The sequence below is a fragment of the Sceloporus occidentalis genome, unplaced genomic scaffold (genome assembly GCF_023333645.1).
Source record: "Sceloporus occidentalis isolate IW3139 unplaced genomic scaffold, rSceOcc1.0.p SCAF_1, whole genome shotgun sequence".
In the NCBI taxonomy this organism is placed as follows: domain Eukaryota; kingdom Metazoa; phylum Chordata; class Lepidosauria; order Squamata; family Phrynosomatidae; genus Sceloporus; species Sceloporus occidentalis.
The window spans coordinates 248,201,387-248,218,350 of record NW_028316981.1 but is presented as its reverse complement, the minus strand read 5'-3'; the positions used below and the strand labels follow the sequence as shown (position 1 = coordinate 248,218,350).

General features: G+C 40.5%; 1 protein-coding gene across 6 annotated transcripts in view; it reads right to left on the bottom strand.

Moving 5' to 3' along the window:
* Positions 1-1,868: 1,868 nt before the first annotated feature.
* Positions 1,869-16,964, bottom strand: part of MARCHF3 (membrane associated ring-CH-type finger 3) — a 200,780-nt gene continuing 185,684 nt past the window's right edge. For 5 of the 6 annotated variants that reach the window (XM_089491394.1, XM_089491409.1, XM_089491401.1 and 2 more), the window contains one exon: positions 1,869-2,311. In XM_089491394.1, coding sequence (XP_089347520.1) covers positions 2,153-2,311 — 159 coding nt within the window. In that variant the 3' untranslated portion in view covers positions 1,869-2,152. Of the gene's footprint in view, positions 2,312-15,186; positions 15,413-16,964 lie in introns of those variants that run through there. The other variant, XM_089491424.1, reaches the window with a different exon arrangement.

Sequence of the window (16,964 nt, the reverse complement as noted above, 5' to 3'; positions counted from 1 at the left end):
TAATGTGGCAGCTTTTACTAGGAACTGGCACTACTTGCAGTACTTTCAGTTTCTCTAAAGAGCCCCTGTATTCATGTCTTAATAGCAGTCTAAATTATTTAAATACATTAATTGCTTGAAAAAGGCAGCTGGCCTTAATTTAATTACAAGACAGTGTAATGCTGTCTTGTAATGTTACTAGTTGGCAAAGAACAGTTACTCTGTCCATCTAAAAGTTAAGTCATCTTATTTTTTTATGTATCTTCTTTTAGTCTTTACACATTCACAAGTACATATGTACATGCACAGGAAATAGAACAGAAAATGTTGAAATTGCCTCTAGGTTTGTGACACAATTTAGCAAAAGACACTGAAAATTGCAAATACGCTACATGTCATTGCCTTGCCAGAAGCATTTGTTGATATAAGCAGACCATTTGATAGCCTAATTCTAAAAATAATGGAGTGAAATGATGCTTTTCTTTCCTTCTATCCCCTCCTATTCAAGAAGGGGTACTTATACACATGGCATTCCCCCCCCCCCCAGGATAAAAATGAGTATTCATGTTCCAAATTACAACTAGGCACAATGGTAAGGCTGTCTTTCTTTTCTGGGTTTCCCCCCACAAAGAATCCTTAGTCTTTGTGGTACAAAGGAGTTAGGGCTTCTATATTCCCATCTAAATTTACCTGTCAAGCTGAAAATCCAGCAGAGTGATAGTGTTGCTCATTGTTATGCGAGGCAGGTACAGGCTTCCTAGAACATGTCTAATGAGCCAGTCTTTATTATCTATGCAGAAGTCCCCCTTACAAAATAAATTTAGAGAATTCAGGGGAAACTCTTCTGGCCTAATCCTACATTCAGCCTAGATTTTCATAATCATTTTCACTGTAAAACTGGGGATGCTTCCCCCCCTCTTCTTTAGAGAAAATAGCTTTTGGAAAGGATGTCTGTCCTCCTGGATTCTTTGGTATGCCTCCAGTACGAGAAGTATTACACTGGTGGTCTGAACCCATTATTTTAAGGCTTGTCTGACTGTACACCCTGGAAACTGAAAACTGGGAGGTGATCAAATTGTGTAAAAATATGTAAATGATCTATGGAAAATTTTGCCTGTCCTTGTTCTCCACCATTAGCAATCCATGAATAACCTTTAATATCCAACTACTGTAAAATAGCCACAAGATATTTAATCTCCCAAAGTAAGAAATGTCTTTTCTCGGTATTTTTGGTGTGGAAAATGTTAAGAAACCAACTGTTTAACCTTGAATATAATATGTGAGTGACACAGATTTATTTAAAATTTGACACAGGATGATGCTAATCCTTGCTATGACTGGTATCCCTGGTTTATAGAAAGGCCTCCCCCTGGGCAGAAATGGTCCTTTTTCCTTCAGTAGCAGAAGAAACAAAGATGCAAGTACAATTTGCCTTGCCACTGATTATATTTCAGTAGCCCTTGGACATATTGAGAAGAAGATGTGGAGTGGGATTACAGGGGGTAGCCCTGACTGCAATTTTTTGGACTACTACAATTCTCCAAGTCCCCAAATCATTGCAAGTGGCAATGCTGGCAGGAGGACCCTAAGAATTGTGGTGCCAAAAAGTAATGTTTCCAAACTCTGTATCACAGCCTCATTTTGTTTGGGGTTGTGGTTAGCATATTAACACATTGATGAGTTCATTTCTGGAGACAAGTTGGCAACACTCTTCAAGAGGCTTCTACTGAGAACTGTTCTTTCAGTTCTCCAAGAAATTAACACACCTCTTTGTCAATTTAAGTTTGTGCCTCTCTAAATGTCACTTCATATATAGTTGGAGTTCCTAAAGGCATGAACTACCTCTTGAACCCGTCAAAGAAATGAGCCAACAGATGTATTTTGCATTGTTTACCATCATAGTTTAATAATTTTTAAACAACAATAAAAAAGGGTTGCATCCCTAGTGATGCAGCTATCACCATGGTATTAGAGGATTTCATACAGTATCTGCTAATTTTTAAACAGGTTTGGCAGCTTAGCAAATATCATATGATTGCAGCATCCATGATTTCAATTGCAACAGTCATGTTTTCTCCGCAAAGAGTCTCTCTTTCCAAATATGATACTAACAGGTTTGGGATGGAATCAGAACCCACATGCCGTTCATGGCCACAGGGCAGGATTATCACTATTAAACGATTGTCTCTTTTGAGTTCCTTTTGACTGAATGGAGTCCCAGCAAGGACTGCTGGTTCGAAGGGATGCTGGCAGACTTTGGGATGAGAAGGATAACTCTTTGATTGGTCCGACGCCATTCGTTGTATAGTCTACAGTGGTACCTAAATGATACCTACAGAAAGAGAAAAAACAAAGATGGTGATTGAGATGAGGAGAGAAGCATACTGGAAACAAAAAATAGAGCAGAGCTGAGGAATCGCCGACCCTGGGGCCAAATTCAAACCCTACTAGAGCCTCAGTTTGGTAGCCAGGCTTTTCCTGATGGCCACATACCAGATGGTTTACCAATTTTTGTAAAAGTGTTTTGCTTATTTCATTTTTCATACCTAGAAAATCAAAATTCCTTTTCCAAGGATTACTTACTGACAGTGAGTGCTTCAAGCTTAAATATACTGGAATTTTTGGTCCATTGCTCTTGCCCTGCTCACTACTGAAATGCAGCTCCCAAGAACTTTTCTGAAATCAAACGTAGTCTTTGGGCTGAAATAGGTTATCCAGCCTGACTTTACAGCAGGGACAGGAATCTTGTAGCCCTCTGTGTGGTACTGGATTGCAACTTCCAGCGTTTCCCAAAATTGCCTGTGTTGGCTATGGCTGTTGGGAGTCACAGTCCCAACAATGTTTGGGGATTTGCATGATTCCTATCCTGCTCTACAGTTCCAGAAGAGGCGTGAGAACTGTTTTTTTATGCCACTGCTGTAAAGTCAGACACTGCATTGGTGGACCCATTTCATCCAATTATTACTCAGCAACCATCAAGTGGAAAGGACCTGCCGACATGATGCCAAAGTCTTTAAACACAGCAGTAGTAAGATGGATAATGCTGTAGAAAAGCAGTTCTGAGACTACTGTTGCAAAAGGAACAGAGCTATGCAATGTATAAGCTCATGGCAGGGAAGCAGAAAGCTCTAGGTGGATTATCAGTTCCTGTCACACTAGGGGACTGGGGACAGAACACAGCCTATCCTTATTCCAGTTAAGTTCTTATTTGTTTTATAAAGGTGCTTACACTCTGCCTTTTCACTTTCAAAAGGAAGGCACCCAAGACAGCATATATAACTAAACCTATAATGTAACATGAACAAATCCACACCAAGATGATAAATAAAATGTCATCCAGCACTTCTATACACTGTGCAACAGAGATGAAATACAACATGCATGTACAAAAAGTAGCCATTAATAACTAAAGAGAGAGAGATGCCACTAAAAACAAACCCTCAGCTAAAACACAGAACTAATTTTATTTTGCAGACATTAGATATTGGAGGAGAGGGAATTATGTCCTTTGAAATTTGGCAGTTAGCGATCCAATCCTCAGCACACTTGCCTAGATGAAGACCCTATTACAAATGTGGGTCAGATTCAGACAAGCCTGAAATCTGAAGCTGTCAAAAACCAGTTTCTTTCAGGATTTTGGGCTTTAAAATGTACTATTCTCATTTAAACATATTCTCATCTCCTATGACAAACCTTTATATTAGGTCATCAGTATTTCAAATTAACAGATTAGAAGCTAGCAAAGTAAAGCAGTCTGACACCACTTTAACTGTCATGGCTTCATCCTGTGGAATCCTGGAATTTGGTGAGTTATTCAACCTGGTGTGTCAGAGAGCATTGGTGCCTCACCAAACTGCAAATCCCAAGATTTGTAGGATAGAGTCATGGCAGTTATACTGGTGACAAACTACTTTATTTCTGCAGTCTTAATACAGTCCAGGACCCTTTTCTGAAGAAACTTATTTGTATTTTATCTTGTGAAAGACATATTGGAATCTGCCAGTTTTACTGTACAGCAGATGTATGTCACAGTAAATGCCAACATGGTGTAGTGATTTTATTGTTCGACTACAACACTGGAGGCCAGGGTTCTAATCCCAGTTTGGCCCTGAAAGCCCACTGGGTGGCCTTGGGCAAGTCACATTCCCTCAGCCTCAGAGGATGGCAATGTCAAACTCCATCGGAAAAAAGTTGTCAAGAAAACCCTATGACAGTTTCACTTTAGGACTGCCATAAATTGGAAATGACTTGGAGGCACACAACGACAACAACAGGCATTGCTTCTGAATATGCTTATCTGGGTGTGTCCACCAATAAGATGAAGCAAAATGTGTCAGGTGGCACTATGGATGATAGCAAACTATGTGTCTGAACTGCTGTAGTAAGCTTATTTAAAGGACTATAATGGTGCATATGTGTGTGCCTGTGTGTGCACTTTGCTTTGGTAACAAAATGTTTTACGCAGAAACTGATGTAATAACAGGAAAATTATGGTCTCACAGCCCATCCTCAGTAGATTCCAGACATAAAAACTTTTAAGAGAGACTGGAGTCCATGAAAGTGATGCATACTACACTGCAATAGCAAAATGCTCCATGTTAATCACTATGCATTAACATAACCATTAAGGAGCAATCTGACACATCATCTTGGTGGAAGAGAAACCCAATAGTAGGTGGTGTACAAGAGATTCTGTAGTGGAGCTATTGTTGCTTTCCAACTTGTACTACAACTCTGAAGATCATGGTTTATTTCCCTGTTCAGCAATGGAAACCCATCGGGTGAACTTGGGCAAGTCACACAATCTCAGCCCACCAAAAACCTTAGGTTCACTTTAGGGTTTCTATACGTTGGAAACAACTTGAGGGCATGCAACAACAACAGCAACAGATAAGGTCAAGCTCAGGAAATTTCCTTTTGGGATTACAGCCACCAGATTCACCAGCTGGCCTGGCATTACTCTGCTAGAATATAACTAACAAGATGTTTTAGTTCATGGGGCACCCCGTAGGTAGGTCAGTGGTGCAGGGGAAGAAGACACTACAGGTTTAAGTCACAATGGTGGCCTATGGACCCGTGTTGGTCCATTAGTCATTGGCTGCTAGTCCCTGGTAAATTTGAAAGAAAGAGTGAAACAATTGTAGCCAATGGTCAAAAATATACGATTGGTCCCTCACTCACTGAAAAAATTACCAGTCCTCTGCATCAGATTGCTTGGGAAGCACTGGCTGAAGTGCCATCCTACCAGTGGGCCTCTTTTTCCACCATTGGACTACTTTTTAAAAGTAATCCCTGAGCCCATCTTTTGGACAAATTCAAAATAGCATCCTTAATTATTCAGAAATCCAGATGGAGGTGCCTCTAGAACAGTCAGGCTGCCTTGAGTCCTCCAGACAGGTGTAAAACAAGGCTTTTCCAGGAATTGCTGCATTGTGGAGCCCAGCTCCAGCTGACTGTTTGTTTGCTTAAGACATTTTCACAAGATATCCTAGTTAAGCCTGACAGCTTGTTTACAATGGGTTCTTGCCTTCAGGCAATTTCCAAGTGATGTCAGCTACTGAATTTCAACAACCACCAGGGCAGCTCAGCCTTAAATTTCTCCAGACAGGCCTTCTGCCAGCAGTTGTGATGTGTGTGAAAGAAATGGTTCAGAAATAAAATGCAAAAATGGAAACTCAAAATTTCTAAATCCCCTTTTGACTTTGCTGAAGTCCATATTATGAAAATTTACTTCTTAAACTGATCTACAAATTTGGGAGAAATAATTCTGTGAAAACCTCATTGAAGCCTAACTCAAAAGCAGAGGCTGGATCTGCCATTCAGCAGTTGTCTTAAAATAAAATCACAAAAACTGAAAGGCCCTGGAGCTTTCCTGTCCAGAAAAGAAATGATATTTGTGTGTTGAGCATGGAAACAACGATGAGATTCATGCAAAAGGATAATCTGTGGTCTCTTTCGGAGAGAGCTGTTATTTAGGAATAGTGGAAAATAGCTTCTTTGCAAATGTATGGGGTCTCTGTTCCGAAAATAGCTGCTTCCATCAAACTCTTTGAGTTCACTGAGCTACAGGGTATATAGCTTGCTTAGATAGTGTCTCATGCATCAGTTAATATAAGAGGCAATGCAGCTTAGGGGAAAAAACATTAATAGTAATTAATTGCCATGAAATACATAGTATCAAATACAGTCTGCCCTCCTCATACGCAGGGAATCCGTTCTGGACCTTTCCTGCGTATGGGTAAAAGAGCGTATGCTCAAGCCCCACAAGAAATAATGGGGCGCATGCTTGCGGTGGTGCATGGGGTGTGTGGCGTGAGCATGCGCCCCATTATTTCTGCTTGGGCTTGCCTTCCGCATGAGCCCAAAGCCACGGAAGGCAAGCCTGCCTATAAGGAGGGCCGGCTGTATAGTATACTATAGTATGAATCCCCTAAATTCTCACTTGCACTATTTCCGTATCCCCTAGCCCTGTTTAATGCAAATCTTTCCTAGAAGAGATGTGACTGCCCCAATGTAAGTATTGTAAACATGTTGTAAGTCTGTGTTACAGCACTGAAATTCACTTTAATGCTCACAGCACACACAAGGGCTAAAACTTCCTCCAAAACCGACCTTTTCAGCATCACAGACACCCCCTCCCCAACATGACTATTTCCATGTCGACGGAGAGCTATGAATGGGGACACATCCAGCATCCAGAGAGGTATTTACAGATGTCTGCAGCACATGCAGCTACAGGAAGATGCATCCATGCTCATCTCTCTGGCACCATGGAAATGGCTGCATGTAGGGGGTAGGGCTGCAGTACTGAAAAGAAAGCACCAGCATACATGACAATAAAGACATAGCCACATCTCTCTATGCAGGATTTGGCCACAACTGAAATAGTTTTATGGATGCAACTGCTTGGTTCATAAAGTAAGTAGGGACTAGGGGACTTTCACGGTCCCTTCATAGCCTAAACTGGGGCTATGTAGGGATCATGAATACAATCAGCTCTTTCTATCTGTGGATTTGCCATCTGTGGATAGCTTCATCCCGTTCTTTTCAACAGTGGTGTGTGCACATTATAACACCATTGAAGGAAATGGGACTTGAAGTGCTGCATAATTTGCCATCCGTGGTTCCAGACTGGAGCCCCTGTGGATATGAAGGGCTAATTGTACATAACACCCATGAGTGCATAATGCTAGGTTATGTATTAGTAAGTGCTACAGAGGATTTCAGCTATTTTTATTATCAGTATTTGTTTACTAATTTAGAGAAAGGGCTGTCTATAAATTAATGAACAAGTGATTTCATTACTTTACCACATGTGCATCCTAGTTATTACATTAACCATGGAGCATAATGCTCTGTGCTATCCTGGAGCAACTCTGTTGAATCTATCTGTGGAGATCTCAAAGGCTGCATTATCTTAAAAGCACAGTCAAACAGGTTCTGCTGGGTGGCTGAATAGCAAGCTCTCATGGGTTGTGTGACTATTGTCTAAAATTCAGATAGGGACATATTCATGCATAAGTGCCCCTTACACATGCATATTTGTGTTTTTTTTGGGTGCTGCAGGGGTTGATATTTCCATCCTTTCCACACAGTGCCTAAAGCTCTCCCTTCCAGCCATACTTTAAAACCCCAAATCCACCTCCTATAGGCATTTCATGCTTCAATGAGAACAAGCAGGATCAGAAAAGCTTCTGGCAACCTCCACACCAGCCAAACACAATGATTATGGAAGCACTGAGGTCTCCGAAAGACTTTTGGAGATCTCAGTGCTAATGTCATCACTGTGGATCTGGGTCTGGGTGGGTAGCAGATCTTCTCTGATCCTACCTCCTCACGTTGAAGCAAGGAATGCTTGTGAATGGCCACTTCAGGACTTTAAAGTAAGTTGGGGAGGTTGCTGAGTTGAGGCCATTTGGTTCAGCCAGTTAGTAGATTGGTATCTGATAGCAGATAATGTGTGTAATACTCTCTATTCTTTTAAAAAAATCTTTAATTAATATGGTACTTAAAGCTAAAGTTAAGGCAATCAAATAAACTATTAAAACTGGTATGCTTTCAAAAACAGCAGCCTGTAGCCAGTATCAATTACCAGTGAAAAGTTGCTTTATGTAATAATTTGTGATGTGTCTGTGCGGGTTAGATGAAAGAGACGGGACTTTGTAGATCAGATAATGATTTATTTGTACCACAGACCATCCCTTCATACAAGAATAGTGTTTTAGTGGGCTGAAATGGTGATGATACCCAGCAACTAAAAATCTCTTCAAATAGAATGAATGAGGGAATGCACTGGAATTATTGAGAATTAAATGCTATGAATTTTTCTGCCTGGGCACAGACGCAGGTAGAATACACCGTATGATAATTGTGCCAATGTAATATTTTACTTTGTGCCATTAGTATCCTAGTAGAACACCTCACCCTAAAGTATGGGTGAGCAACTGTGGAGAGTGTGGGGCCCATTTTTACTCTCCTCATGGGCTACAAGGTGAGTTGGATGTGACTGGAACTGATGATATACCACTTCCAGAACTTTACCGCATTTGCCCTGGAATGGGCCTGTAGACTTCCAAAACAGAATGTTCTGGGGACACTCAACGGTGAGGAATGGATTTTACCACACAGCGGGAACGCTGCCACTGCCGCCAAGCATCCCCATCCCATTCCAGATGCGTCCCAGAGGGGGTGATTTTCGGGAACGCTTGAGAAGCGTTCCCAGAAATTGCCCCATGGGGAACACATCCGGAATGGGATAGGGATGCTTGGTGGCAGCAGCGTTCCCGCTGTACAGTAAAATCCGTTCCCTGTCGCCAAGTGTCCCCAGAACGTTCAGTTTTGGAACGCTACAGGCCCGATCCAGGGCCAATGAGATAAGGTTCCCAGTTTTGTTTTTGGACAGTTTTAGAATTTTTCTACTTTACATAATAGTTGGGGGGCTTGGGTGAAACCACATTTTTCCTACAGCCCTGAGCAATTTGTTTTGTTTTGGGTTTTTTTGCAATTTCAGGTGAACAATAAATCTAAAGGGCCCTATGTATTGCTTGTAGCTTGCAGGCTGTAACTTTCCCATTCTTGTCCTAAAACAGGAATGCAACAGCTGGCTAACATGTGTCCTGGCTTATAGATCATATGTGCGTGCGTGTGTGGGTAGACTTTGGACTTGTACTCCTGCCTTGTGAAGCAATTTTTAATGCTTCAACCTGGCTAATGGGATCTGCACATTCCTTGTCATGGATGGAACCTGTAACTCCTGACTTCTATGGCAATATGAAAGTGTGCTCCAGTATCTTACCTAAGATGTCCATGTTTCCTGCTTTACAATGAACTTGATGCTTGAAGGCATGTCTGTACAAGGCCAGTACAAAGGTAAAGAGCTAAAAGAAGAGCCAGCAGGGGCCTTGAAGTTGCACATCAAGAATTAGATGTTGGAAGACAAATTTAGCAGGCCTACCTACAGGTCACCTGCAAGGTATTACAGGGTATGACCCCTGTATTCATGAGGATTACATTTGAAGGTCCCCCATGGATACCTGAAAAAGTGGATTATAGGGAACCGTATTATTTTCAATGAGACAATTGACTTCCAGACCAAGCATACCACAGAATCACACTGGAAGAAGTAGAAATGCTTAGAGATACCACTTCTCTAGGCATTTTTAGGTCCTCCAGCATGATTCTGTAATATGCTTGGGCCAAAGGGTGACCACAGAATTGCACTGGAGGACTTAATAATGCCTAAAGAGAACATATTTTTTCAGATGTGGTAAATGAAACTACAAATACTGAATTTATGGATATGGGAGTTGTACTGTACTACATTTCTAACGGAATTATGAGAAATATTCCGTTTTTGCATCTGAGGCTATACAACTGTATATGCAAGATGTATGTAAATTCATGTCGTTTCTGGCTTTCCTGTTTGTGATACATTCCCTCTTTTTTGGCTCTCCACAGGTGGGCACCCTAATCCCAAATACATGCATTGGCCATGGGTTCTGCAGTTTCCAGCTCAACTTGATTCCACTAAATATATGTATTAGTCCTCTATATACAGTGTGTTATCTTATTATATCACCAGTTGTGGGTTCTAACAGTTATGCATGTTCCCTATTAAATGGATCCCCTGCTGTTAAACAATGAAAATGTGACGCCTGTTCTACTACTGAGCTTGAGAGCACATTACCTCATTAATGTAGCCCCCTCCTGCTGGATTTAATAATAGAAAAGGAATGGAAGTAGATTGCCCCCATGGCAGCCAAGATAAACTACAAACTACCAAGCAACTGATACTGTGTTTTTAGGTATAATGATTCATCTGATGTTCATATTAGGCTTATCATTGAAGTATAGAAATGTAGAACAATGCTTAAAACATAATCTTGTTGATTTTTATTCCTGTAAGAAAACCACTGTTAAAGTTCCCGAAGTAATTTTAAGTTGGAAATTGTTTTTGGGGTGAGATCCACACCAGAAAATACATAATAGCATTTGCCATTAAAAATGTATATACAATGGAACAATTCATAACATTTAAAAAGGCTTTTTACAGGGGTGGTGGTGGTGGTAGTTCTGTATCATGTCAGATTCCCTCTGGCAATTTGAGAGATATAATTAAGATTAAATTTGGGAAGCATCTTGAACCCCAAGAGAGAGTTGGATGTACCATACACATATAATATCATCAGTCTAAGTTGACATTTACAACCCATAATATGTAACAATGCAGCAAAGGAATTTGGCAGGATGGTATACACAATCAGTAAGAAAACCAATAATAGACTCTCTGCTGGCTATTCAAGACAGAATAACCATTTCTTTTAAAAAAGCTATTTTCTGGAAGGAAGATTTCAAGGCGATAGCCATATTGGTTTGTTTCAATTTTTTAAAAAAGCAGAAAGGGGTGGGTAGAAATAACCTCGCAGCACTGTGAGACTGATTTATTTTAGCAGACACTTTTGACGGAGTCAATATTACAGCTACAGGTTTAACTGTTAATATACCTGCACCTTTAATATTGACTCAGTGCGTCTCATGAAGCAGAGTGCAATCCATGAAAGCATATGCTAAAATAAATCAGTCTGGAAGAAAATATCTAATATGCAATGCTGCCCATGCAAATGCTTATTCAGATAAGATACAATTGCTTTTACAGAAACTCTGTGTTAAAAAGTTGTTTTAAGTTATTTCCCCCAGTACTGCTCCAATCATGCTTGTTTCTCACAACTGCCATCCCTTGAGGGATTATATAAATTTCCATATAAATCATATGGTGCATTTGATTCAGCTATATACAGTGCCGTGGGTCACAATATTGATGTGTATTTGCATTAGTCTGTCATCAACTGTCATCTTCTGGCCTGGGAAGGAGTGAAAGGACAGGCCCAACGCCATCGGGCCCGGCCTTGATTAAGAAGAAGAGCCCTCCCTCCAGTCCATCTGCCTTGGTCCAGGCCTCAGAGGGAGAGAAGAATGCTGGACCCAATCCCCTCCCCCCTTCCCTTCTCCTTTTGTGTCGTGTCTTTTTAGATTGTAAGCCTGACGGCAGGGAACCGTCTATTATCCTCCCTGTTGTAAGCCGCCTGGATTCCCAGTGATTGGGCGGCATATAAATAAATCCTATTATTATTATTATTATTATTATTATTATTATTAGCTACCTGCAGAGATCTCACTTTCTGGATTGGGCCAGGTATATATGTGGATATACCCTAAGCATAAAGTTAGCAAATTATTTTGAAAACCCTTCAGGCAATAGGTATGCCCATGAGGCAGACAGTTTTTCTTCAGACTCTTTCTCCCCTGAGCGTTATCTCTTGAATTACCTGAGCAATTAGTGACCTTCCTTGCCATTCTATATGAAGAAGTTCTGTTGAAATGCTTATCAGTAAGGATAATCAAGGAATATACATTTCTGTTTGAGAGACAGAGCAGTTTCCTTGTCAGCAGTCTAGCTAAGCAGTTGCCATAAGCTTTAGAACAGATACATTATCGGTTCTCGCCTGCAATATAGCAATCTGTAACAATCTGCATCCACACTATAACCATCAGTGCAGGCCACTGTGAGTGACAGTGAAAGATAAAAGAAAAAACCCACAATAGTAGTTCTGGCTGGGGAGAGGAGAGTTCAACTTCTTGATTATTTCTGGCTTAATGTTGAGTAACATTTTCAAAGCCAAGTCAAACATGGACTATGGAGGAAATGCAGCATCAGGCAAATGGACAACTTTTCCCTTCTCTTCCTCCTTGCCCCCTCCTGAAGTCTGCCTGAAAATCATTTTCTTTTCTTAGTTTATTTGTTGTTGCATACTTTCAAGTTGTTTCTGACTTACCTACAGGTAATCTATCATTGGATTTTCTTGGCAAGATTAGTTCAGATGGGGGTTGCCATTGCTTTTCTCTGAAGCTGAGAGACTATGACTTGTCCCAGGGCAGCCAGTGTGTTTCTATGTGAAGTCAAAGGCTTTCATGGTCGGCATCCATATTTTTTTGTGGGTTTTTCGGGCTATGTGGCCATGTTCTAAAAGAGTTTGTTAGTGACATTTTGCCAGATGCATTCTCTGAAGATGCCAGCCACAGATGCTGGCGAAACGTCAGGAAGAAATTCTTCTAGAACATGGCCACATAGTCTGAAAAACCCACAAAAAACTATAGTGTGTTTCTATGACTGAGTAGGTCACCCAGAGTACTAGTCCAACACTCAAACAACTTCATCACTCTAGCTCTTAGTTTCTAGCAGGTTCTACTTCTCTGATAACTTGAAAACTCAGACCTCAGCATTACTAGTCCTGATTTTCTCATGGCTACATATTGGGATGGGTTTATTTTTTTACAATTAGGTTTGTTGAGAATCAGTACATTTACAAAGTTGGAAAGATTTGAGTCTCCCCGTCCTCTGCTTAGGTAAGTGGACAAATTTTGGTTGTTGTGGATTTTAGGTATAAAATTAGCTATGCTGCCTTACTTGTTGGCTTCATGGTTGTGATGAGGCTTGTATCATCTGTTCATGCTTTCGGTTCTTTCTTATTTTGCTCTATTAACTCAAAGGGTTATTTTGGCTTGCATACAGCCCCATCCCATGTACACAAATCCATCTGTTCAATTTGGTTGTGTGTGGAAACTGTCTTGGTGCTGAGTCCAGCCTTTACCTTTGGATTTCTATTGCTGAGTAAGAGTTTCTAGTCCAAAGGTGTGGAGCAGGGAACAGCTCTGCCTCTCAAGATCTTAGGAATGCCCTATGTACTGTACCTATGGATTAAAAGTAAAAGGTAGTAGCCATTCTATCTTGCAGGTTGTTGTCAAATCAGAGTTTTGGTCACCTTGTCCTATTTTATAAACATCAAAGCCTGGTGGTGAAGGTTGACTGAGCTCCTACATTGCTGAGCATAATGTAAAGGAACTGCCAGTGGAGTTACATTCGCCTTGTATTATGTCATCCCTATACTGGATACTTCTGTAGTGCAAAATATGTGGATCAGGGCTAAATGTGCATGGCTCACACCCTGTAGTGCAACTGCAGTGCACAATGTGGTGTACATCATTGCATGTTCTGCACTGGACCTCTGTGACCTCTGTAGTGGGGCCTCAGACCCAATTACTGAATGAGTAGAGGCCCATTGAAGATTTTATACACCTCACCCAATGTGTTTTGGTACGTGTTCTACATTTGGGCACCCACTTTAGTCCCTGTCAGCTGGAAATGGATGTTACACAATAAAAACAGTGTGCACATATAACACAGCTTAGATCTGTTTATGTCTACACACACACACACACACACACACACACACACACACACACACACACACACACTTTTCAGTGAACTCTCCTACTCCTTGAACAAGAACTTCACAAGAGGTTCAGCTCTATTTCCTGTAGCTTGGATAGGCAACAAGGATTTAACGAAATCATATTACAATTGGCATCCTGTTACTGGTATAAACAGTCATTTCCTTTATATCTCTATATGTCTTTTTTTTTGGGGGGGGGAGGCTCCGAGGAGGTTGTCCCTGTAACCAGACACAAAATGGTTAAAGTGGCACTGAGACTTCCAGAGAGCCACCAGAGGATGTCAGTGAGGAAGTAATAATTTCAGGTCTGGCTATAGTGACTTGGTCAAATGATTCTCTGATCATGTCTGGTCTTCACCAGGAACAGAATAGCTGTGGAAGGGGGGGCTGAACGATAGGTCTGAGGTGGTGATTGTCCATAGACAGAACCATTATACTTTTCTGAGCCATACAGGATTAAGGTCTTCATATGTTGATCAGGTCACCAATCTGAAAAGGTCTGCAATTGGCACCCTATTATTGTTTTAAATGACCACTATTAAGATAGTAAGTTTTTATGGGAATCCTATGCTCCATCTTCTTGACTATTGTGGTTGCCCTTCTCTGCCCCCTTTTCATCACTACAGTATCATTATGTCTGCTATAAACAGAAGGTATGGGCATGGATGGTGCCATTTTGGCTACATGAGGAGTCACACTCACCTCTAAACTCTGGAAATCCATTGAATGACATTTCATTTTGTAATCACTTTCCTTTGCCATACACTTAGGAACTACTCTTTCCTAACCTTGGTAGAAGGTGATAAACAGCAGTACCCGTTAAAATTGGTATTGTTTTACAGAAACAGAAGAAAAATAAAAATGACATTTTCCTTTCCAGAAATGCTTTACATGTTGAATGGAAAAGAAACTATTGCATGATCTTTGTCATGGGCTGGCATCCTGTTGGTTAGTCACAGAGTAGACTCATTCAATCGATTGTTGAATGATGAGTAAACATGTAAGTAAATCCCATTGATTCAATGGGTCTCTTTTAAGGATTTCGGCCATAATCTGTCAACACTGCTTGTGGTAGGATTTTCTCTAAAGGAGAGTGAATCAGTTCAAATGAAAAGCTATTAAGTGGCATGAATTGGTACAGAGATAAAGCAAATTCAGATTACTTACAGATACATGAAAGTAAGTTATCAGCCACCCAATAATTTATCCTGAGCATTACAAATTCCAGTCAAAGAAAGTGTAGTCAGTCAGTCTGAAATTAAATGCTTTATTCTATGTGGACACTGTACAGCTGACAGACACTGATTTCTTTTTGCTAGTGTGGAAGATTGATTTTATTAACTTTGTCTTGCAGTAAATGCCAAAAAGAAAGTAGATGCATTTTTTTTAAAAAAAAATGTGGAACAAGAGTTTTAAAAAGCAGAGTAGTGAAAGCACAGTGAAAGAACCAAATATGTAGTTCAGAAATTTTGTTCATTCCCGTTCTTAATTGGAGACTGCAAAAGAGCTACCACACACTCTTTGTGAAATGTTGACAGATAAAATGTTATTTGGAACAAAAACAGAACATGTTTCCAACCATTTTTGTTCACTTATTGGATGAGGCTGTATATGCCAAGTTTCATCAGAAGGCTTGTGTGCTTCTTCAAAGGCCAGTGCATACAAAACAATTTAAATAGGAAAACAGACAAGCATTAGTAGAAAATTCAGGGAAGGTTATGAAACTGTAAGAGCAAGAGCACAATGACAATAATGTCACCAGTAGTATCAGCCTCTACAGCACAACCCTATACATAGCTACTTAGCAGTGAATCCCATTGAGTTTGACAGAGCTTAGTTGTAAGTAAGTGAGCTTAGCACAGAAGTCTATGGGGGAATACAGACGGGAGGAAAGGAGCGGCAAGATGCCACCCCTTTGTCCCATGCATTGTTGCTGCGGCAATGATGTGCCCAGAAAAAGAGCTGTGAACCGTGGCTCCTTTCTCGACCACTGCCAAGGTGCCATTAGTGCCCTGCAGTGGTGCAGTGACATCCATTGTGCGCCATGCAGTTTGGATGTGGCAGACAACGCACATCATCAGGGCACATTGTCTGGAGGCAAGGACGCCAAAATGGAGCTGGTAGAGCCCGGGAGGGCTTGGGAGCGTAGGGACACTCCACTCTCCCAAGCCCTAAAATTGGCCCCAGGCCGGTGCATATCAGGCCAATCTCTCTCTGTTGGTCCAAATTTTTTAAAAAAGTAATCTGCAAAAACTGATCACAAATTATCTTGTGGCATAACAAAGCTGGTTATTTGATATATGGTATAAGAGACATAAACTTATAAAAAGAAGTGGATCACCATTCCTCGCTCTGTTATATTTCAGAGAAGTAGCAAGGTGGTTGTCTTTTACACCTTAAAATTTAAAAGATTTTTTTTAATTGTAAGCATGAGGGCAGGAAACCGTTTAATTTAAAAAAAATGCTTCTCTGAGAGCTTTTAGGGCTGAAGGACGGGGTATGTATGTATGTATGTATGTATAAATAAATAAATAAATAAATAAATAAATGATTTATTGTGATACAAGCTTTTGTAGACTGATGCCCATAATCAGAAAGCAAAATTATACAGTACTGATTTATTTTAAAGATTAGAAAATGCAAGCACCAGAGTAACAGACAGCTGCACTGGAGAGACTCGCTGTTTATTTTGGACATACTTTTTATTATGTTCTCTCCAGGTACATATCTTTATAACTGTCATATCTGCCAACTGAGGTGAATACTGTGCATCTGATGAAATAATAATAATAATAATAATAATAATAATAATAATAATCTTTATTTCTACCCCACCTTTCCACAATGTGATCAAGGCGGCTTACAGGTAAGAAGACAATAAAATACAAGTTAAAATATTACATATAAAAATTAAAACATCATCAGAGGAGTAGGGACGGGAAGCAAACAATCAAAATATCAGGGCAAAGATAAGACAATAACTTTAAGGTAGTTGGGGCAAAAGATAACAGGATTACTGAAGTGGGAATGCCAGCCGAAATAAGTGTGTTTTTAAATCTTTTTTAAAAGAAAGTAACGATGCAGAGGAACGAAGCTGTACAGGGAGCTTGTTCCACAAAGTGGGGGCAAAGATAGTAAAGGCCCTCTGTGAGGTCGTTACAAAATGAGACTTAGGGACCTCCAATAGGTTGGCCC